Source organism: Triturus cristatus, chromosome 12 (assembly GCF_964204655.1).
Source record: "Triturus cristatus chromosome 12, aTriCri1.1, whole genome shotgun sequence".
NCBI classification, from domain to species: domain Eukaryota; kingdom Metazoa; phylum Chordata; class Amphibia; order Caudata; family Salamandridae; genus Triturus; species Triturus cristatus.
Window position 1 is genome coordinate 835,928,937 of NC_140595.1, and position 21,746 is coordinate 835,950,682.

Consider the following 21,746-nt stretch of genomic DNA (forward strand, 5'->3'; position numbering starts at 1 on the left):
CTAATTGATGCTTCTGGAAAGCGCACAGCTGCTCAAGCAGCAAATCAATGCCGCATTGTGAATACCCAAGGTCTTTTAGCCAGATATGACAGAGCACACTTGGACGAAATGGAGCAATTACTCCAGAATCTCCCAGACGAGCTTACGGCTAAAGAGTAAGACTTAGTGATTGAGGATAAGCCATTTGATAAGGTACACTTATTTGGCCCTAGCGTTGACCAGGTGTTGGAAAAAATGAAAAAGGACACTGAAGGTGCTAAATCTATGGGAGCGCTTCGGAAGGCATCCAACAGAGGTTCCTTTCGTAGCTCCTCATACAGAGGCGGGTCAAAAACCACATCCCAGGTCAAAAAATACCTCAGCTTACAAAGGTAACAAACAGTCCTCTCCCTCTAGAGGTGTTTTCCAAGGAGGTTAGAGACGCAACAACTTCAAAGGTAGGGGTAAGGGCAACACACCTCGTAACTCCCCTTCCCCCAACAAACCGTAACTTACCCACGCTTCCCCCCGATTATACCACTCCTGTCAGGGGAAGACTTCAACAATTCCTCCCCATTTGGCAGTCTATAACATCAGACAAATGGGTGCTTGGAATTATCCAACATGGTTATTGCCTGGAGCTTACCAGCAATCCCACAAACATTCCACCACAATCTCACAAGTTATCTACAGAACACATACACTTGCTAAAACAAGAGGTCCAGTCCCTCATACTAAAAGTGGCAATAGAGCCAGTTCCCATACAGTACCAAGGCTCAGGGGTTTACTCTCTGTATTTTCTCATCCCCAAAAAGGGCAGTTCCCTAAGACCTATTTTGGATCTGAGAGAGCTAAACCACTACATACTGTCAGACATTGTCACATGGTGACACTTCAACAGGTGCTCCCACTTTTACAAAGAGAAGACTATGTCTACTCTAGATTTAACAGACGCATATTTAAATGTTCCAATTCATCCGGCTCATCACAAATACCCCAGATTTGTGATAGCAGGCAAGCACTACCAGTTCAAGGTTCTTCCCTTTGGTGTGACTACAGCGCCCAGAGTTTTTACCAAATGCCTGGCAGTAGTCGCTGCTCATCTCAGAAGGCAACAAATTCACGTCTTCTCCTACCTAGACGACCGGCTCATCAAAGCCAGTACTCACCAAAACTGTCTCAGCACACACAGATCACAATAGATCTACTACATCTACTGGGCTTCACCATCAATGCACAAAAGTCTCACCTGCACCCCTCACAGATGCAGTCTTACCTAGGAGCCACTCTAGACACAGTCAAGGCTCTAGCCTCTCCCAATGTAGCCAGAATACACAATATTCAGGCTGCCATTCAATAGTTTCAGCCCAATCAACCATTATCAGCCACATTGTTCATGCAACTACTGGGAATGATGGTGTCTTGCATAACAATTGTACCCCATGCAAGGCTTTACATATGCCCCCTACAAGAGTGCTTTGCACGTCAGTGGAATCAATCACTGGGTCGATTAACCGATCTAGTGTTGGTAGACGGCTGTACCCATTGCTCTCTGCAGTGGTGGAACCCACAAAACTTATCAGCAGGCTGGCCTTTCATGGACCCTGTTCCACAGATCATGCTCACAGCAGACTCATCTCTAACAGGTTGGGGGGCTCATTTCAAAGATTACACAATACAAGGCATGTGGAGCAACAAGCACAAGACTCTCCACATCAACTATTTGGAGCTATTAGCTGTCTTCCTAGCACTAAAAGCTTTTCAGACTCATCTTGTAGCCAAAACTGTCCTAGTCCGGACGGACATCATGACAGCAATGTATTATGTGCAGAAGCAAGGGGGGACACACTCTCTCCAGCTGTCAACACTCGCTCAAGCCATTTGGAATTGGGTGATCCACCACAACATTTATCTCCTGGCAGAACAACTCCCAGTAGTAAACAATCAACTTGATGATCTCCTCAGCAGAAGGCGGCAACAAATTCATAAGTGGGAACTGTATCCCCAGGTTCTCCTTATGTACTTCTAACAGTAGGGATTTCCACAAATAGACCTATTTGCCACAGCCGAAAAAGCAAAATGCCTAAACTTCGGTTCCAGGTACCCACACCCTCAATCAAACGGCAATGCCCTATGGATGAACTGGTCAGGGATATTTGCCTACACTTGTCCGCCTCTCCCACTCATTCCATGGGTGGTTCGGAAGCTCAAGCAAACATCCCTCACACTAATTCTAGTACCTCTCACATGGGCTTGTCAACCATGGTACACCACCTTGTTGGAGTTGTTACTAGTTCCACATCCAAAACTACGCCTGAACTCCACTCTTCTCACAGAGAACCATGGAGAAATCAGACATTCAAATCCCAAAAAACTGAATTTAGCAATCTGGCTCCTGAAGTCTTAGAGTTTGGATACTCAAATTTACCACTAGACTGTACGAATATTGTAAAAGAATCAAGAAAGCCTACCACCAGAGCTTGCTATGCTGCAAAATGGAAAGGATTTGTGGTATATTGCTACAGCAACAAAATCAATTCTTTAGACGCTTCTATACAAAACATTATCTGTTATTTGTTACATTTACAATGAACAGGACTGGCTTACACGCCTATTCGTTTGCAGCTGTAGCTGCGTACTTCCAAAATAGGCAACATCTGTCACTATTCACAGTTCAAGTAATCAAGGCTTTTATGGAAGGTGTAAAAAGGGTAATACCACCAAGGATTCCTCCTGACCCAGTCTGGAATCTCGACATCGTCCTCACAAGGCTCATGGGCCCACCTTTAGAACCATTACACAAATGCCCTTTACAATTCCTCTCATGGAAAGTTGCTATCACATCACTGAAGAGGGTTGGTGAGCTACAGGCATTAACGTTAGAAGAACCTTTCTTTCAGCTACACTGAGACAGGATAGTTCTCCGGACCAATCCCAAATTCCTTCCCAAAGTAGTTTCTGCTTTTCATATAAATCAATCGAATGTGTTACTGGTTTTCTTTCCTCAACCTGATTCTGTAGCAGAACGCGCTCTTTACACGTTTGACGTTTAAAGATTTTTATTGTACTACATATCTAGAACAAAGGACTTTCGCAAAATGAAACAACTATTTGTAGCATTTGCACCATCCTATAAAAGCAATCATCTCTCTAAATCTGGTATTGTGAGATGAATGCTTTCAAACATGCTACGCTAAACCCAGAAGGACTTTGACTATACCTCCTAGAGCGCATGCCACTCGCAAAATAGGGGCTTCTATAGCCTTTTTAGGTAACATCCCTCTAGCTGACATGTGTAAAGCAGCTACATGGTCTACACCACACACATTTACCATACACTATTGTGTAGATGTGTTAGCACGACAACAAGCTAATGTAGGCCAAGCAGTACTTAAAACACTATTCCAAACAACTGCAACCTATATAGTTTAGCAACCGCGTTGGGAGTATACTGCTTTATAGTCTATGCAAAGCATGTGTATATACAGCACACATGCCGCGAACTGATAATGTTACTTACCCAGTAAGCATCTGTTCTTGGCATGTAGAGCTGTAGATTCACATGCACCCACCTGCCTCCCCGGGTACCTGTAGTTGTTGCAGTTTTTCTTTATACGTTTATACGCATGGACATCTCTATACTACACTTACTTACTCCATTCTCTCCCTCTTGCGAGAAAATAATGCGCACTATTGCCGAAAGGAGGAGTCACCTTACCTCGTGACTAGGAAAGACGTCTTCGAAGAAAAACAACTTGCAAATATCCGTACCCAACACTAGATGGCAGGAGTATGCGAAGCATGTGAATCTACAGCTCCACATGCCAAGAACAGATGCTTACTGGGTAAGTAACATTATCCTTCTGCCTTCTCCTTCAATCATGCCTCAGTGGGACCTTAATTTTGCTCTCACCCTTTCTGATGTGCGCTCCATTCAAGCCTCTGCACAATTGCCCCCTCTGGCTTCTAACTATCAAAACATTTTTTTTTTTTGTGGGAACCACATCTTCCAGGAAGGTGAGTGCATTACAGGCTCTATCATCCAAGCCTCTATACCTGACCATCTTCTCTGATAAGTTGTTGCTACGCTCTAGGGTCTCTTTCTTACCGAAAGTGGTAACACCTTTCCATGTGGGCTAATCTATCACCATGACCACTTTCTACGCTCTGCCGCTTCCTTCTAAAGAAGAGCGACTCAGCACCTAGACCCAAAAAGAGCATTGTTGTTCTACCTTGATCAGCACTAAAGAATTCTGGGTGGACCCCAGCTGTGTGCGTGTTACGGCTAGAGCGTGGGCCGATCAACATAAATTCAAAAGCATACATTGTTATTTGACCTTGACGGCTTCTGCACACAGTGTTCAGACTAAGGTCGCGGTGCACGTCTAGGGATGTGAACAACAGACCGTTCTCATGTGAAGAAAAAGCAAGCAAGCAGTTTTTCTTATAATAACAGCTACCTGCAGTGTCGTGTGCAAAAGCAGCAAAAAGTGGCAAGATGGCGTTTTACATCTAAGCCGCTTATGCTAACATAGCAATGTGTGTACATGGAACTCCTTCTCCACTACACTGCTAGAGCCATCTTGTGGCATGTTGACAGATATTGATAGACTCCTGTTCCGTAGTGGTGATCCGGCAAAGATGATTTTACAAGAAGAATCCACAACATCCACTTTCATAGATGCAAAACTGATTGTTTCAATCACTGGCGTCTGACAGATGACAAATGAAGCAGTCTTGAGAAGATGTGGCTGACTGTGTAGCACTACCTTTCCTCTGGAAGTCCAGTCGCAGGTACTGGACACGCTAATAAGCAGCCAAGATGTGTTTGGCAAACACATGCATGTTTCCTTGCAGGCCATAAAAACAAACCTGGACACAGCAAGTCTTTAGGGTTGCCACAAAGGAGACAAGGCTACTCTTATATGAGACAATAACGAGATAAGTACTCTGGAGACAGGATCACAAACAAAGGGGCCCATCAAACACCAAGGGCCAAGAAAGTAACAGACGTACCTGATGTTCAGGGCAGCTCCCACCCTCTGCTTTCTATGCCTGTGGAGGAATGGCACAGGCAGGATTTTCATTCTGGTGAATAGTTGCCATGAAACTCTGGCTTTTGGATCTAGTAGAGTATAGACACACAATACACTTTGTCAAATTCACTTAAGTTTCCTTTAAGAAGGAAACATCAGGAACATCGGGAGCCTCTACGATGGAAAATCTACATAAGTGATTTTATTTGGAATCTGTGCAATGGTGCTCCATTCTAGACTTGAGGGCACTGAACATGTTTATAAAGAAGCACATTTTCAGGATGATTTTACTACTGGGTCTCTTCTACTCCCATCAGTAAGCAAGGTTATTTATTATTAATAGATCATGAAGATATGTATTTCCATCTGCCAATACGTTAACAGCATAGGAAAAACCTACACTTTATGGTGGATGGCCATCACTGCCAGTTCAAAGCACTCCCTTTTGGCTACACGTCTGCACCCAGAATATTTACAACATATCTCTGTCCATTGGCTGCACATTTGCAGCATGAAGGGATGAGAGTCTTTCCATATCTCAGTGTTTAGCTCCTCAAGCTACACATGGCAGGATCTTTACAAAGTGCACCCACAGTTTCGTCTAAAAACATATGCTTCAATGAGAGGCTGGGAAGCACATGTAAAGAACCTTGTCCGTATGTGGTTCCTTGACTCCTCAAAACAAAACCTGCACATCAACCAACTTGCGCCAAGGACAGTCAGGCTAGTGTTGAAGGCGATTTTACTACTGATCTCGCACCAGGATGTCAGAATAAGGGCAAACCATATGATTACTCTGAACGCTTTTTGTAACAAAATCGAATCATCTGTCATGAGCAAGGCAACTGCTTTGGTACTGCATGCTGCATCACAAAGTCAGCGTGACTGTGGAATTCGGGGCAGGATTACACAATATGATGGCAGATCCCTTAAGCAAGAAAACACATGGATTGCCACAAATAGGAGCTGGAATCAAGATAGCTGGAGTTGGTACTTCAGACATGCAGCACATCTCCCCTGGATCTCTTCGCTACATCAGAGAGTTCCAAATGATGCAGCTGTTCAAGCAGGTGGTGTCATCCAGAGTTCCAAAAGGAAGTGCTTTTGATTCCCTGGTCAGGGATATTTGAAATGACATACCCCCAATTCAACTGGTCCTAAGGTAGTTGAATAAAAAAAACATGTACACTGATACTTATTGTCCAAGGGTGAGTCCCGATAATTTTGGTTCATAAAGCTGTGGGATCTGTAAGTAAGAGACGCCGACCCTATTCAAAACTGATTCATACTTTCTCTCCAAATATCAAGGCCAGGGGTTGTACCACAGTCGAGCTTCTCTGCTCCTGACCCCTTGGCTGCTAACGACCTAGAGCATGGTTTCCTAACATTCCAGCAAACAGTAAAAAGATCCTAAAGGTAGGTAGAGCAGTTTCCATTGTAAAACATTTTTTTTTTGGCAGCAGCTCAATATTGCCTTTCTTTTAAATGCCTCCACATGTTATACTGCCTTGCACGCAGAGTCTACCTTGAGATATTCTTAGATTAAAGTACATCTTTGAGGTTATTTTACCACTTTTCCCCTTTCTAGCATAGAGACCCTCTGCTTGGGAAAGCAATACATTGCTTTTAGCCTGTACATAAAGCATCTTTTCAGATGTTCTTATGGAAGTCTGCCTTCTTATTAGTGAAAACAAGAAATATCTTTAAAATACATGTGTTCGAGGCATATGAGCTGCAGATTACACACTTGTGCATAGATCGCCATCTGGTGTTGGGCCCGGATGTTTGCAGTTGTTTTTCCTCTTGGAAAGTCTTTGGAAGTCACGAGGTCGGTGACTCCTCCTTTGGATCGTATTGCGCATGGGCTTCGGCACCATCCTCAGATTGTTTTTTTCCGCCATCGGGCTCGGATGTGATCTTCGCACTCCGGTTCCGAACAGGTTTCCAGTTCAATCGGCGCGCAATTCTCACCCCAATTCGTGTATTGTTTCGAACGCGATCTCCACTCTCGGCGCGGCTCTCATCGATCAAGGCCTTCGATTCCAGTCGTCGACGACAGCCTTCGGGCCTACCCAAGCTCCGGTCCTGGCTAATGGAAAGGACTCCCTTCAAGAAGTGCCCTCGATGTGGATCGAAATTCCCCCACACTGATCTCCACGAAGTATGTAACCTCTGCCTCTCCCCTGAACACGAGGCTCGAGACTGTCTGGCGTGCAAGTCCTTCCGGTCCAAGAAAACTATTCGAGACCGACGGGCAAGAAGAACCATGGCACACTCATCGACGGCGATTCCAGATGACATCTTCGGAGAGTGCGTCGACCCTCCAGAAGAACACCACACCGACGAGGGCCTTCGTCAGCGCCTCCGAAGCAGACGATTCAGATGTGGAGGACATCACTCCGGCACAGAGGGTCGTGAGTACCAATTTGCCCCCCCCCCCAACCCCCTCCCCCCCCCCCCCCCCCACCCTCGCCGGTACCGAAAAAGGCTTCGGTCACGCCTTCGCCTCCGGGCCTAGGTAAGACAACGGACACTGCTTCCCACACTGCACCTTCGGGACCGGTAAAGAAGCCGATTAAGCCTTCCGGCGGCTCGAGCCAGCCCACCGTCGGTGCCATCAAACACTCCTCCGCACCGACAACGAAAAAGAAAATTGCCTCCTCTTCGGCACCGAGCTCCATACCGAAACACTCGGTGCCGAAACCCAGCTCCTCGGTACCGACACCATCCCCGGAACCGACAAAAACACACAAGGCAATCGGCACCGTGATCTCGAAGCCGAAACCCATCTTGGCACCGACCAAACAAAAAGCCCTTTCCAAGCCGCATAGTTCCAAACAGGACACTAAAGCCAGAAAACCAACGGCCCCGATAACTTCGGCGCCGACGGATAAACCACCTTCAGAAGAACTCTTAACACCGGATCCATTGCAAAAGACATTGACCAGGGATCCCAAAACCGGACATTTGATGCTCAGCATCAAAAAGAGACAGCTGGAAAAACCTGCCCCAGCTACACCTCCAAAGAGGAAGGACTCTGCTACCTCACCTTTCAGAATACCTTTCCCACCTCTTCCACCCCCTCCACCTTCCCCTCCTCCACCTTCTCCTCATCATTCCCCAACACCTCCTCTGGATGATGATGATCATGATGACACATATGATGAAATAGGGGACGTGCCCCAAGACTTACCTACAGGGGACCCTACCCCCACAGGCTCCCCAGACCCATGGGACGACTATAACATCCCCGACATCCTTAACGTCCCACAAGATGATCTCTATCCTTCGAGACCATCCCCACCAGAAGACTCATTCGGGTTCAACCACTTACTACAGAGGGCTGCACACTATCACGGGGTAGATCGCCATACTGACCCCGTGGAGGAAGAATTCCTCCTCGATACTTTCGACACCACGCATAGGGCCACCTCCTTACTGCCCATGCTCAAAGGGGTTATAAAACATGTGCCGGAGGTCTTTAAAGACCCAGTCAGAGCCAGGGTCATTAGCCCGCGCATTGAGAAAAAATATAAAGCCGCCCCTACAGATCCCTCCTACATCAGCGGGCCAGCACCACTAGATTCCCTGGTAGTGTCCACAGCACGAAAAAGGGCCAACTCCCAGGCGTCAGGCGAAGCACCACCACCTGACAAAGAGTCAAAACTCTTGGACGCATCTGGCAAGCGCACTGCATCACAAGCTGCCAACATATGGCGTATCGCTAATACACAAGCGCTACTAGCAAGATATGACAGGGCCCATTATGACGAACTAGAAGCCATAATGCAACACCTCCCTGACAAATACAGGGCAAACGAGTTAATTCAGGAGGGCAAAACCATCACTAATACCTCCATCCGTTGTGCCCTAGATGCAGCCGACACCGCCTTCAGGGCCATCAATACTAGCGTCCTCCTCCGTCGCCATGCCTGGCTAAGGATCTCAGGATTTAAACCAGAAGTACAAGCTTCCATCCTGAACCACCCCTTTGACCAGGAACATCTGTTCGGCCCAAAAATAGATGAGGCCCTAGAAAAGATGAAAAAAGACACAGACACGGCGAAATCTATGGGAGCCTTACAATCACACCCTCCCAGGCGTTCCTTTCGCCGTTCTTCCTTTCGGAGTACATCCAGAGGATACTCCTCTGATACCGCTTCCACTTCATATAAAGCCCCTACCCAATCCACCTTCACAAGGGGTTACCAAAGAGGCGGCTACAGGGGCAACAATAATAAAGGCAGAGACAAGACAAACACCGCCCGCTCTGCCTCCACACCTACCCAATGACTTCCCTCCACTCCCCCCAGACCATCCCACTCCGGTCGGGGGCTGACTCCAAAATTTCCTTCCTGTCTGGGCTACCATCACCTCAGACAAATGGGTCACACAAATAATTCGGTCAGGCTACTGCCTAGAACTAATATCTACCCCCCCCAAACATTCCACCCAGACAACGCCCAATGTCACAGGAACATCTAACATTACTAAAGCAGGAGGTAATCCCCCTCCTACAAAAAGGGGCGATAAGACACGTTCCTACCAACCAACGAAATATGGGGGTTTACTCCATATATTTTCTCATACCAAAAAGGGACGAGACTCTATGGCCCATCCTAGACCTCCGGCCCCTAAACACATACTTGCATTCAGACCATTTTCACATGGTAACACTTCAGCAGGTACTTCCACTGCTCTCCCAAAACGACTTCCTGACCACTTTAGACCTAAAAGACGCTTATTTCCACATTCCTGTGCACAATGCTCACAGGAAGTTCCTCAGATTTGTAGTGGACAACCAACACTACCAATTCAAAGTACTCCCATTCGGAGTCACAACAGCACCACGAGTATTCACCAAGTGCCTAGCAGTAGTGGCAGCACACCTGAGGAGACAACACATCCATGTCTTCCCATACTGGCTAATAAAAGCCAGTTCATACAACCAGTGTGTACAACACACGCATGCCACTATCCAGCTACTTCACCAACTGGGCTTCACAGTAAACCACGCAAAGTCCCATGTACAACCATCCTACATAAAACAATACCTCGGTGCCACCATAGACACCTCAAAAGCGCTAGCCTACCCCAGTCCTGCCAGGATTACAAGCATTCAGGCTCTACGCGCAAAATTTATGGCACAACACTCTCTTCCAGCTCGGGTGTTTATGCAACTAATAGGGATGATGGCCTCTTGCATATTCATAGTACCTCATGCAAGACTCCAGATGCGTCCTCTCCAAGAGTGCTTAGCGCGCCAATGGAACCAGGCCCAAGGTCAATTAACAGATCTGGTGTTGGTAGACGGCCGTACCCATCGCTCTCTGCAGTGGTGGACCACCACAAACCTTTCCAAAGGTCGACCGTTCCTGGACCCGGTTCCTCAGATAGTACTGACAACAGACGCATCGCTCTCCGGCTGGGGTGCACACCTATTACATCACACCATGCAGGGCAGATGGACACCTCAACAAAAGTTACTCCACATCAACCATCTGGAGTTACTAGCCATATTTTTAGCCCTAAAATCTTTTCAAACACAGATTTCAGTCAAGGCAGTCCTAGTCCGCACAGACAACATGACAGCCATGTACTATATACAAAAACAAGGTGGCACGCACTCTCCACAGCTCTCCCAGCTAGCACAGAGCATATGGAGATGGGCCATACCCCAGAACATCTTTCTCCTAGCCCAGGAGTCCAAAATACCATAGCAGATCTGCTCAGCAGACAAACACAACAACTCCACAAGTGGGAACTCCACCCACAAGTTCTTCACCCGTACTTTCAAATGTGGGGGCATCCACAGATAGACCTCTTCACCACCCACAAAAACGCCAAATGCCCAAGCTTCGCCGCCAGATATCCACACCCATTGTCCAAAGGCAATGCGATATGGATGAACTGGTCAGGCAGATTTGCATACGCTTTTCCGCCTCTCCCACTCATTCCACTAGTAGTGCGCAAACTTCAACAACACTCCCTCACACTAATCCTAGTAGCTCCAACTTGGGCCAGACAACCGTGGTACACCACACTGCTGGAACTATCCGTAGTACCTCACCAAAAATGACACCCCTCTCCACATTTTTTAACCCAGAACCATGGAGAGATCAGGCACCCAGACCCAGCTCAGCTCAACCTTGCGATCTGGCTCCTGAAATCCTAGAATTTGGTTACCTAAATCTTCCCCCTGACTGTATGAACGTCATCAAAGAAGCTAGGCGCCCTACCACTAGAGCGTGCTACGCGGCCAAGTGGAAACGTTTTGTTGTCTATTGTCACAACAATACCATCAATCCCCTAGATGTGTCCATTCAACACATCATAGGCTATTTACTACATCTACAAAGATGCAATCTAGCCTATACGTCCATTAGACTGCACCTTGCAGCCATAGCAGCTTATCTACAAAACAGGCAACATCTATCACTCTTTAGAGTTCCTGCCATTAAAGCCTTCATGGAAGGCCTTAAAAGAATAATTCCCCCCAGAGTGCCACCCTCACCTGTGTGGAACTTAAATATCGTTCTCACCAGACTAATGGGGCCTCCCTTCGAACCTCTACACAAATGTTAACTTCAATTCCTAACATGGAAAACCGCTTTTCTTGTAGCCATCACTTCCCTCAGAAGGGTCAGTGAGATACAAGCACTTACCATTCAAGAACCTTTTCTCCAAATGCACCAGAACAAGGTTGTTCTCCGTACCAACCCAAAATTCCTCCCTAAAGTCATTTCTCCCTTTCACCTAAACCAATCTGTAGAACTACCAGTCTTCTTCTCGCAACCACAAACGGTTGCAGAAAGAGCTCTTCACACATTAGATGTCAAACGAGCCTTACTCTACTACATAGAGAGAACACAACCTTTCCGTAAGACCAAACAACTGTTTGTCTCTTTCTCACCACCACACAAAGGCAACCCCATCTCCAAGTCGGGGATAGCTAGGTGGATTGTCAAATGCATTCAGATTTGCTACCACAAAGCAAAACGAACGCTATCCGTTCCCCCTAAAGCCCACTCTACACGTAAAATAGGGGCTTCAATGGCTTTTCTAGGAAACATCCCATTAGATGATATCTGCAAAGCAGCTACATGGTCAACACCGCACACTTTCACTAAACACTATTGTGCAGATGTGCAAACTAAGCAGCAGGCTAGTGTGGACCAGGCTGTACTCAGAACATTATTTCAAACCACTGCAACAGATACGGGTGGTCGCCGCTAAGGATGGGTACTGCTATATAATCTATGCACAAGTGTGTAATCTGCAGCTCATATGCCTCGAACGGAATATGCTACTTACCAGTATGCATCTTTTCTTGGCATGTAGAGCTGCAGATCTACACATGCCCACCCGCCTCCCCGGCTGCCTTTATCTGTTCCAGTCTATCTTATTTAGATACAACACACATGGGCATCTTCACTGTTATTACTACGCTCCATCTTTCCCTGCTGGCGAAAAACAATCTAAGGATGGAGTCGAAGCCCATGCGCAATACGATCCAAAGGAGGAGTCACCGACCTCGTGACTTCCAAAGACTTTCCAAGAGGAAAAACAACTGCAAACATCCGGGCCCAACACCAGATGGCGATCTATGCACAAGTGTGTAGATCTGCAGCTCTACATGCCAAGAACTGATGCATACTGGTAAGTAGCATACTCCTTTTCTATGCAACCTCCCGATCTAAAATTTGACAGAAAAAAAATCCTCTCTCTCCACAAATCCTTTATTCATACATAAGGTGCCAACTTTGTCCCAGCTGAGCAAAAAATTATAACTTGCCAACATTTTTTCACATCTATCTATGGCTGTTAAAAGGACTCTTCATTCTTTGGGACTTAAACAATATCTAAAGTTCTATAAAACATTAGTTCAGTAGAAAAAAAGGCTAGTTACAAAAGTATGCAGCGATGATATGAAGTCAAATGACCGTTTTAATCAGTCGGATAACCAAAGCAAAATAAACGGCACAGTAAGTTCTTGTTTAGAACAACATTCTCTCTGCTCTTTCATAAGTGATACACCCTTGTAATAAATTAGATGCTCTCATATATCAAAATAACAAGAACAGCGCAGCCGGTCACATTAAATCATGAACTGGAAGGTGGGTCTGTGGTAGGATTAGTTACTCAACAACGTTTCAGTCCCTTCTGCGATCATCATCAACACTCTAAATTACTCTTTAGCCCTTGAGAGTATTCTTAAAGGCCCTGTAAATTTGAGAAGAAGGATAAGAAATAAAAATGATTTCGAGTGTGTCCCGGGCCAAAAAAACAAAGGAAAGAGAAGGAGCAGAGGAGCTCACCTGAGAAGTGTGATAACTCCCCAGCAGACATCTGTGGAAAAATTAACCCATTGGGTAGCCTGCAGTGGTAATGATGACAAAAACAATAAGTAGAGCAGACGGGGATAAAGTGAAAAAGAAAGAATTTGAAGGCCCAAACTCGTACCTAAGTTCCCCAGGACAGCCAGAGTCCATTCAAATCAGATTCTGGTAAATACCAGTGTGCTAGTTCACCTGAGGGAGGCAGTCGCCAAAGTGGATGGAGAATGCTACAGTGTCGATGCCAGCCATGAAGTCCCATTGAAGAAAACAGGTAAGTTGTGAGGGCAGCAATTTCCTCAAAGCGTCTCTGGTATGATGCCAGCGGCAAGAAAATTTACCTGATATGGCACACCGACGTGCAGTCCAAAGAGCTTGTGAAATTGACAGAGGACTGGAAAACGGAGCTGCCATATTGGTTAAGGTAGAGGCAGCGTGTGAGACTGAAAAAAGACTAATAACGGGCCCCAAGAGGGAGCGGCTATATTGGGGTGAGTCAGAATCTGCATAGTGATATAGCAGAAAACAAAGAGGAAAAATTAAAACCATCACTGTTATGTACATACTCAGTACTCAATGGCAAGGTGGCATTGTCTTTTGTAGCATGTCATTGGTCTAACTTGCTTCTCAATGCACGAGATTAAGAGGCTTATACTTTTGGAATATGTACCAGTGGTGCCACTGTTCATTTGCCTCCCTTTAGAATGGTAAAACAGGGTGCTTAAATTGTCAAATTGGATTCACTTGCTGACTGGAGGTTCAGTGTCCTCCCTTATGGAGGCTCTCAGGTGGTTTTGAGAGGAGTTTCTTCTTGCCTCTGTATCTGGTGTGGTGTCTCTGACTGGAGTAACAGATACAGATGCCACCATTGTCCCTGCTATGCCAGACAGATGAGGTTAATTCTGTTTTGGTATTTAGCTTAAGCATGTTAATGAAGTTTGGAGTGAGTGAAACGCTTCCCAAAAACATATTTGACCAGCTGATCTAAAGGGCATTCTTATTAGATTTGTGTTATTGAAATCTCCAAACACAATTTCTTCATTTTGTGTGTTCTATTATGGCAAAGAGATATATTTGATGGAACCCTGCAAAGTGAAACCTTTTGCGATCTTGCTGCTAATGTAAATCTAGAAAGTTTGGTGGACTTCTTTAGACTTTAAGGTGAACTCACTTTTATCTGAAGATTGATTCTGTTGGGTGAAAGCCAGATTTTCAGAGCTTTCATAGAGAGCACTCTAGATTTCGCTTCTCCTTGTGTGTCTCTGTAGTGCGTTGTTATATTGCCTTAGGGAGATGTCGATGCGATTCCTTTGGGGCTTTAAGGTAGACCCACATAATCAGCATATTGTTGTGGAATGTGTTCTTGTGATTAGATGCTTTCCTTGGATCATTAGATTAACCATATGGATATCAAATTCCAAAAGCCATCTCTCCATTCAGAACATTCTGGAGACGCAGTTTGAAATGGGATTTTTACAGCATACTGTTCTGCAACCACTAGGGAAGGGACTGAAAGCCTACGGATGCTGTCAACGTTAGCTTCATGAGCGTCAGACTTTTGGGTCCACCAGTTGCCACTAATTCCTGAGGGCCTCAGGCGCAGCTCCAACAAAGATTCAGGCAACCATGAGGCCTAGTGGATATATGCTCTCTGAATTTTCTTATAGCAATGCATAGATAATCTGTTAACTGAAAGATGCACGCTTTACCACTTTTGATGTTGAGTGCTGAATTTGTGGGACCGGATTAGAAGTTGATTTGTTATGATTTAGCTGAATGCCTGGATTCTGTAGTAGATTTGAAGTGGCCCTGATGGCCATTAACTTGCTTGCATTGGGACTATCCAAGTTCTGCAACAAAAATTTCTTCATGCTCGCAAATACCATCAGTTACCGAGAGGCCAAGCTCTATATCATAGAACACAAGAAGCAATTCTAATCTCTATCAAGGTCATCCTCATCAGGTTGGTCAAAGACACAGTTGAAAGACAAGTCGAAGAAGAAGCACAACTGAAGCTATTCACCAGCCAGATGCTGCTAATCTAGGGAAGCATGACTGAGTCAGCGTTCACAACATTGGATGCTGACTTCGCTGTTTGTGGTCCCAAGGAGGACAGGGTCTGAGGTCAATTTTTAGACCTCTGATTCTTTAATTTTTCCTAAAAAATGTTGAGTTGCTGAGGTCCTGCTGACATTGGACCCCTAATACCAGATGGTGCCCCTGGACAGAGAGGGCATGTAGTTTCTTGTGCCAGTCATGCATTCCCACAGGAAGTACCTTTGTTTTGTGGTTGTCCACAGACCACTTTGAGTTCAATGTCATGCCCTTACAAAGGCCCCTCAGGTATTCACAAAGGCTATATCAGTTCATGCAGCTTATATTCGCAGGCTGAGCATACACACATTCCTGTTTCTCTACCACCACCACCCTAGGGTTCTCCAACTCTGGTCTGTGCAGAGAATTTTCTTTATTGCGGCCATCCACAAAATGGTCCCTGTGAAGGCCTTTCTACCTCTGTAACAAGTCCAGGATAGCCAGGTTATGAGTCTAATGTTTCAGGTGGGGGAGGCTGTTCTAGGCGTCTTGCTTCTGACACTTCTTGAGCTCTTGGCACTGTTCATCATGATGGTGGCTTACACCCTTTGGCAAATGTGAGCCTTCAATGGGATCTGAAGCTGTAATGGGCTCAGCACTGAGGATGACTTTCAGACAAGATCTGTTCTGTATATCTGATGGGGATGATGAGTTATCTCAAGACCTTCCATGGTGGATGGTGGATGACAGATACCAGTCTTGCAGGCAGTAGTGACAAATGTGTCATCTTTCGGGAGGTCACATGAACATCCAAGGTTTTTGCTATGTGATGGAGCAAGTGTCACCCTATAAATCCTTTGGAAGTGTGAGCCACCTGTTAGGGCTTAAAGGCTTTTCTAACTTATGTAAAGTGCAGGCCAATCCAGGAGTTGACAGACAGCATGTCATCCATATGGTACTGCAACAAGTACGCATGATATGGGCCTCATGCCCCTTGTCGGAAGGCCCTGAGGCTTTGCTGATGGCAGGCTCTTTACCGGATTTCCCTGGCAGTCATTTATTGGGCGGTTCCCTTAACATGAGGAAGGGAGAACTTCACAGGCATCATCTTGCTGATCAAAAGTAGAATATGCTTCCAGAAGTGGCACAGAGTGTCTTCGTCTAGTGGGGCACATCCTAGGTACACCTATACGCTATCTCCGAGAACATTCAGAGTCCAGCTTTCTTCACTATAGAGTTTCTTTTCTGTGGTCTCTAGGAGGTACAATCTGCTTTCAGTAGTATTCTAGCCTCAATAGTCCTTTCTTTTTCTGCTGCTGTTTCCGAGGGTCCTGAATAAAGTCGGGCAGGGCCGAGCTCAACTCATTCTGGTGACCCGAAGAGTCCAGTAATCGAACTAGCTCACCCTGGACATTAACCTCCCCCATTTAACTTCTTCAGGAGGGTTTGCAGTCCTAGTAGCAAGGTAGGGTGCTACACTCTGACCTCCACAGGCTACACCTTCATGCAGGTTGATAGAGCAGAACCAACTGAGATGTTTTGTTCTACTGCCTGAAGTGGTGGATGTCATTTTGGCTGCTCGCTACCCTTCCACTAAATCTTATTTATCCAAGTTACTGGTCCATATTTGCCACCTGGTGTGAAGAAAAACAGGTTGACCATCTACATATTAGATTATCTGCTAATTTTATTTCATCTTTGGCCTGGGCAAGGCTTTACAGTGGGCACAGTTAAGGTTTACTTATCACCTCTTTTGGCCCTTCTTTGTTGCCTGATTATCCCTCCTTTTTCAAATCACCCATTGTGATCGAGTTAAATCTATCTCACGCTTCCCCCTACTCCCTTTGTTACGCTACAGTGTAACCTCAGTATGGTTCTAACATTTGTGACGTGTGCTTTTTTCTTTTAGCTACTTCATATCTGTACCATGAGAGTCTTAACTTTGGAGCCCATATTTTTGATTGCAGTTACAACTGCATTTGCCATCAGCAAACTGCATGCAGGCTTTGTCACTTTAGATTCTGTATACTAATTTCTGCCCTGGCAACTGGTGCTTGGACTTAGACACTGAAAGAGCAAAAAGAAGTGTCTGCCTTCCATTTGGAGCAGTCCATCATGCTCCCTGCATTTGTTTTCCCCACAGCATCCAGCTGAGGAGGAGGATCCAAGGCATGCCCTTAGTTTATTCATTGATAGGTCTAAGGAGTACCTGTGGATGATCAGCTTGTTAGGTTCGCTGGTGCGAAAAAAGTAAAGGCAGTCTAGAAACAGAGCTTATTCTGATGGATTGTGATCTGCGTCAACCTGAGCTGTGCAGTGACTGAAAAGGAACCTCCAGAGGCCTTGGAGCTTATTCCTTCAGGGTGAAAACCGCAGCTATTGCTTTCACTCCAAGAAGTTCTTGCCACCTTTTGGTGTGCGTGAGCTATTGTAATAATTTACGGATCCATTATGTCACATGTGAAGACTCGCAAGGTCAGGTATCTGTGCCTAGAGAGTATCCGTCGAAAAGAGCTTTTCCAAAGGTAAGTAAAGTACTCTCCTCTGCTCCAGAGTAGCACCTGCTTTCATCAATGTGTTTTGCCTTGTTGGGCTATCTTATGTCACTCATCTTCTCTAAGGTGTGCATATTACATTGTCATGTCGTCATTCTTCCAGGGAAATTTCTGAATTGCACCATTTTAGTTGCCTTCTAATTCATTCATTTTGATGCCAATGTGTTTTCAACAGCGCATACCACCGTAAACTAATAAGCCTTCCATAGGCTGCTCTTGAAATTAGTGATGGATTTATTTGTTTGCCAAGTATGCAGTGTTTGTGCATGTGTCATGGCTGAGCGCTGGTGGGTGTACGGTGTAACATGTGCATACATTTTTGTAATTGGTTTTGAGACATGCCAGAATTCGAAGTTGACAGTATGGTATCGCCAGACCTGCATTTTCCCTCTTTATGTTTTGAGTGAGCTCCTTCGACAGTCAAACTCAGCCTGGTCCGAGAGCTGATTCCCTGCCTTTTCTTTGTCATTGCAGGGCCGCAGGTTAAAAGAGCAGCAAGAAATGGCTGCAGCTGTGATCCAGAGATGTTACCGCAAGTACAAACAGGTAAAACAAATGCATCCTAAGGGCCCTCCGCTCTGAATACAGCTCTTAGATGTCTAGGTTAACTAACAGATACCATTCTCAGAATTAGGACATAAAGGTGAGACAACCTCAAACAAGCAGTCTGTTTGGTCTTAGTATCTGTATAAAATACTCCTACTCTAAATATACATATCGTGTAACACAGTATGGTTACTATCCAATCAACACCTAAACAAGCAGGCTTCACTTATACACAGTCACAAGATTACTAAGCCTAAGGGGGCGTTACCATGCAGTCTGTTCTGTACACTCTTTAGGGTGGAAATGCAGAACACCAGAAGCTGAAGCAGGTCATCCTGATAAATAATATTGCACAGAATCTAGGTGTTGTCCAGAGCCATAGGCATGTGTTGTTGTATCTAACCCAGAAATTTCCTAAGCCTCGGATGCCACATAGATGAATAATCTTGAGGTAACTCTCAGCTGCCAGGCCTAACCTCGCAGATATCCACATATACTTGAGATTTCAGTCCTTTTCAAAAGATGTTTTGGTGCACTTTTTAGAAACATTTTTATAAGAAACCAGAGGGACAAAAAAGTTTAAATCTAAAACTGTGGCTTCTCCATGAAAGCATATTTAGATGATGGGGTGTTTCTTAAAGTTCTTTATTTTTTTTGGTGATCTCTGACATCGATCTCCAACCTTCAGCCCCCATTCCACTGCTTTTGCCCCAGCTGTTGGCAGACAGGACTCCACAGTGACATCCTTTCACTCAATATCAATCAAGCTGCAGGTTTACGCAGGCTGTCTGTTGTGGCACCCACTGATCTCTTCAAGGTGGATCCAGCAAGATTTGGAGGGTCTGTTCCCCTCAAATAGCAGTTGCCAACCAGCCTGACGATGCTGTCCTGAACTACGCATTGTGCACACGTTTAATAACCCTGAGAAGGAGTTGTAGCTGTTGTAGCAGAGAGTGTTGTGTATCAGAGTGGCATAGTGTGGAGTCGCGTAGAATGCTATACAATGGAGTGGCATAGAGTAGACTGCAGTGGCATGGACTTCAGTAGCATACAATGCAGTGCCGTAGAATGCAATGTCATAGATTAGAGTGGTGCATAGTAGAATGCAGTTGCGCAGAGTAGAGTGGTGTAGAGTTGAGTGATGCAGTGGCACTCAGTAGAGTCAAGTGGCGTAGAGTCCAGTGGCATAGAGTGAAGTGGTGCAGAGTAGACTAGGGTGCCATAGAGTGGAATAGCGTAACGCAGAGTAGAGTGGCTTAGAGGTCAGTAGCTAAGAGTGCAGTGTTGCAGAATAAGTGTTAGAGTGGGGTAGAATGGCATTGGGAGCAGTGGTGTAGAGTACAGTGATGCAAAGTTGAGTGCAGTGACATAGATTGCAGTTGTTTAGAATGCATTGACGTAGAGTGCAGTGGGTAAGATTAATGTGACGTAGAGTGCAGTGACATAGAGCAGATTGTTTCAGAGTATAGTGAAGTGACGTAGAGTGGAGTGGTGCAGGGTAGATTGTAGTTGCGTAGAGTGGCATAGTGTGTTATGGTGTAGAGTAAAGTGGTGTAGAGGTCAGAAGTGCAGAGTAGATTAGAGTGGCATACACTGGGTTGACGTAGAGTGCAGGGGCATACAGTGCTTGGTTGCAGTGTGGCATATAGTGGAGTTGCACAGAGTGTGGCCTAGAGTGCAGTGTCTTAGAGTAGAGTGGCATAGGGTAGAGTAGAGAGGCGCAGCATGTGTGGGCATAGAGTGCTGTGGTATAGAATGGAGAAGAGTGGTGCAGAATAGAGTGCAGTAGTGTGGAGTGGTGCTGAGTAGAGTGAAGAGGCGTAGAGCAGGGTATGCATGGTGTGGTAGCGCGCTGCCATTACAGACAACACATTTTTAATTGAAATGACCAATACATTTGCAGACATACAGTTTTACTCATAAAACTATACAGTGCACACATAAAAATGTGTGGAAATTGCATCACCTAGTGTAACGATTATTTTGATCATATTGAAGTATGTGTTTCCAAGACACTTCAGAAAAAATATAAAATATGCTTTATTTGTGTTCCTAATTCTGAAATACATACACAGTTCATTTAAATATTGTTTTGTGCTTGAAAAAAACACCTCTTTGCTACCCCCAGTATCCAGCAAGATTGTCACATAAATCGGCTCACTTTGAAGTCAGAGAAAGAAAAAGAAAAAAGTGCCTCGGAAGACAGCGCCTGATATTTGACCACGGTCTTTGAATGGATAGCAAATGTGACAAGATAAGAACAAGATTTAAAGGCCTGTTTACAGAAAGGGAGTTTGTGGAAGAATAACGTAAGCACAGTTAATTCAACGTGAGGGAAGAACTAAACCTTAAGTGCCTAAAGCAAATAAAGACATCAAATAGAAAGCCAGAACCCCACAAAGCCAATGGTAATCAACGGGTGGAATGCATTTCTATGGCATCTTTCTGAAAGTCCCCAAGATGTCTTCAGCAAACCATACAGCTGCACTGTCTGGCAAACTGCGACCTAAAAGTTTCCATCTTACTCTGTAGTTGGTATACACCTCAGCATCAATGACAGAAAATGCTGATTTCAGACATCCATCAAGCCAAATTGAACAGGTATAGGGAACGCTCAATTGTTCTGATGGATACTTCTACCTGCAGATTCCTAAACTTTTGTCATCATTGTTCCTGCGTTCTAACGTGGCGTTGTAAGCTCTGTGTCAATGTTTGGAAGTGAAACTAAAGCCACATACAAGCGCCACCCATGTGCGTTGATGTTGGTTCCTTTTGATGCAGATGTGGAGTTTGCTCCTTCTATTCCTCATCAGTTTGAGGTTTTTTCATCTAAAAATATTTCCAGTATGCAGGAATTGGGGACACTATGTTTGTTCTGTTATTACCTAACGCAGGACAAAGGCCTACATCCTATATTATACCTACACCCTCTCAATTTCTTCCTGAAAATACACAAATCCAAGATTATCACTATCTGCCCTGGACCTGGGAGACTGGATGGTAGCACTGGACCTTCAGGATGCCTGTTGTACAATCCCCATCCTGCAGTCCCACAGGTGTTTCCTGCGGTTCATGGTGGACCAGAAGTATTTTCAGGTCTCTGTGCCACCCTTCAGCTTAACCAGTTCCCCTGGGGTGTTCATTAAAGTGACGGTGTGGGCGCAGCACATCTACGGAGATTGGGGATATCAGTCTTCCCCAACCTTCACGACTGGCTGTTAAAAGCGGGCTCAGCACAGTCAGCCTTGGACCATTTTCAG

The 21,746-nt window shown here is 45.3% G+C and overlaps 1 protein-coding gene across 4 annotated transcripts in view; it reads left to right on the top strand.

Annotated features, from left to right (window-relative positions):
- The window catches only part of CAMTA2 (calmodulin binding transcription activator 2), a 1,245,102-nt gene that overhangs the window by 1,092,837 nt on the left and 130,519 nt on the right, over positions 1-21,746 (top strand). For all 4 annotated transcript variants that reach the window (XM_085638475.1, XM_085638477.1, XM_085638474.1 and 1 more), the window contains exon 20: positions 18,415-18,486. In XM_085638475.1, coding sequence (XP_085494601.1) covers positions 18,415-18,486 — 72 coding nt within the window. The remainder of the gene's footprint in view (positions 1-18,414; positions 18,487-21,746) is intronic.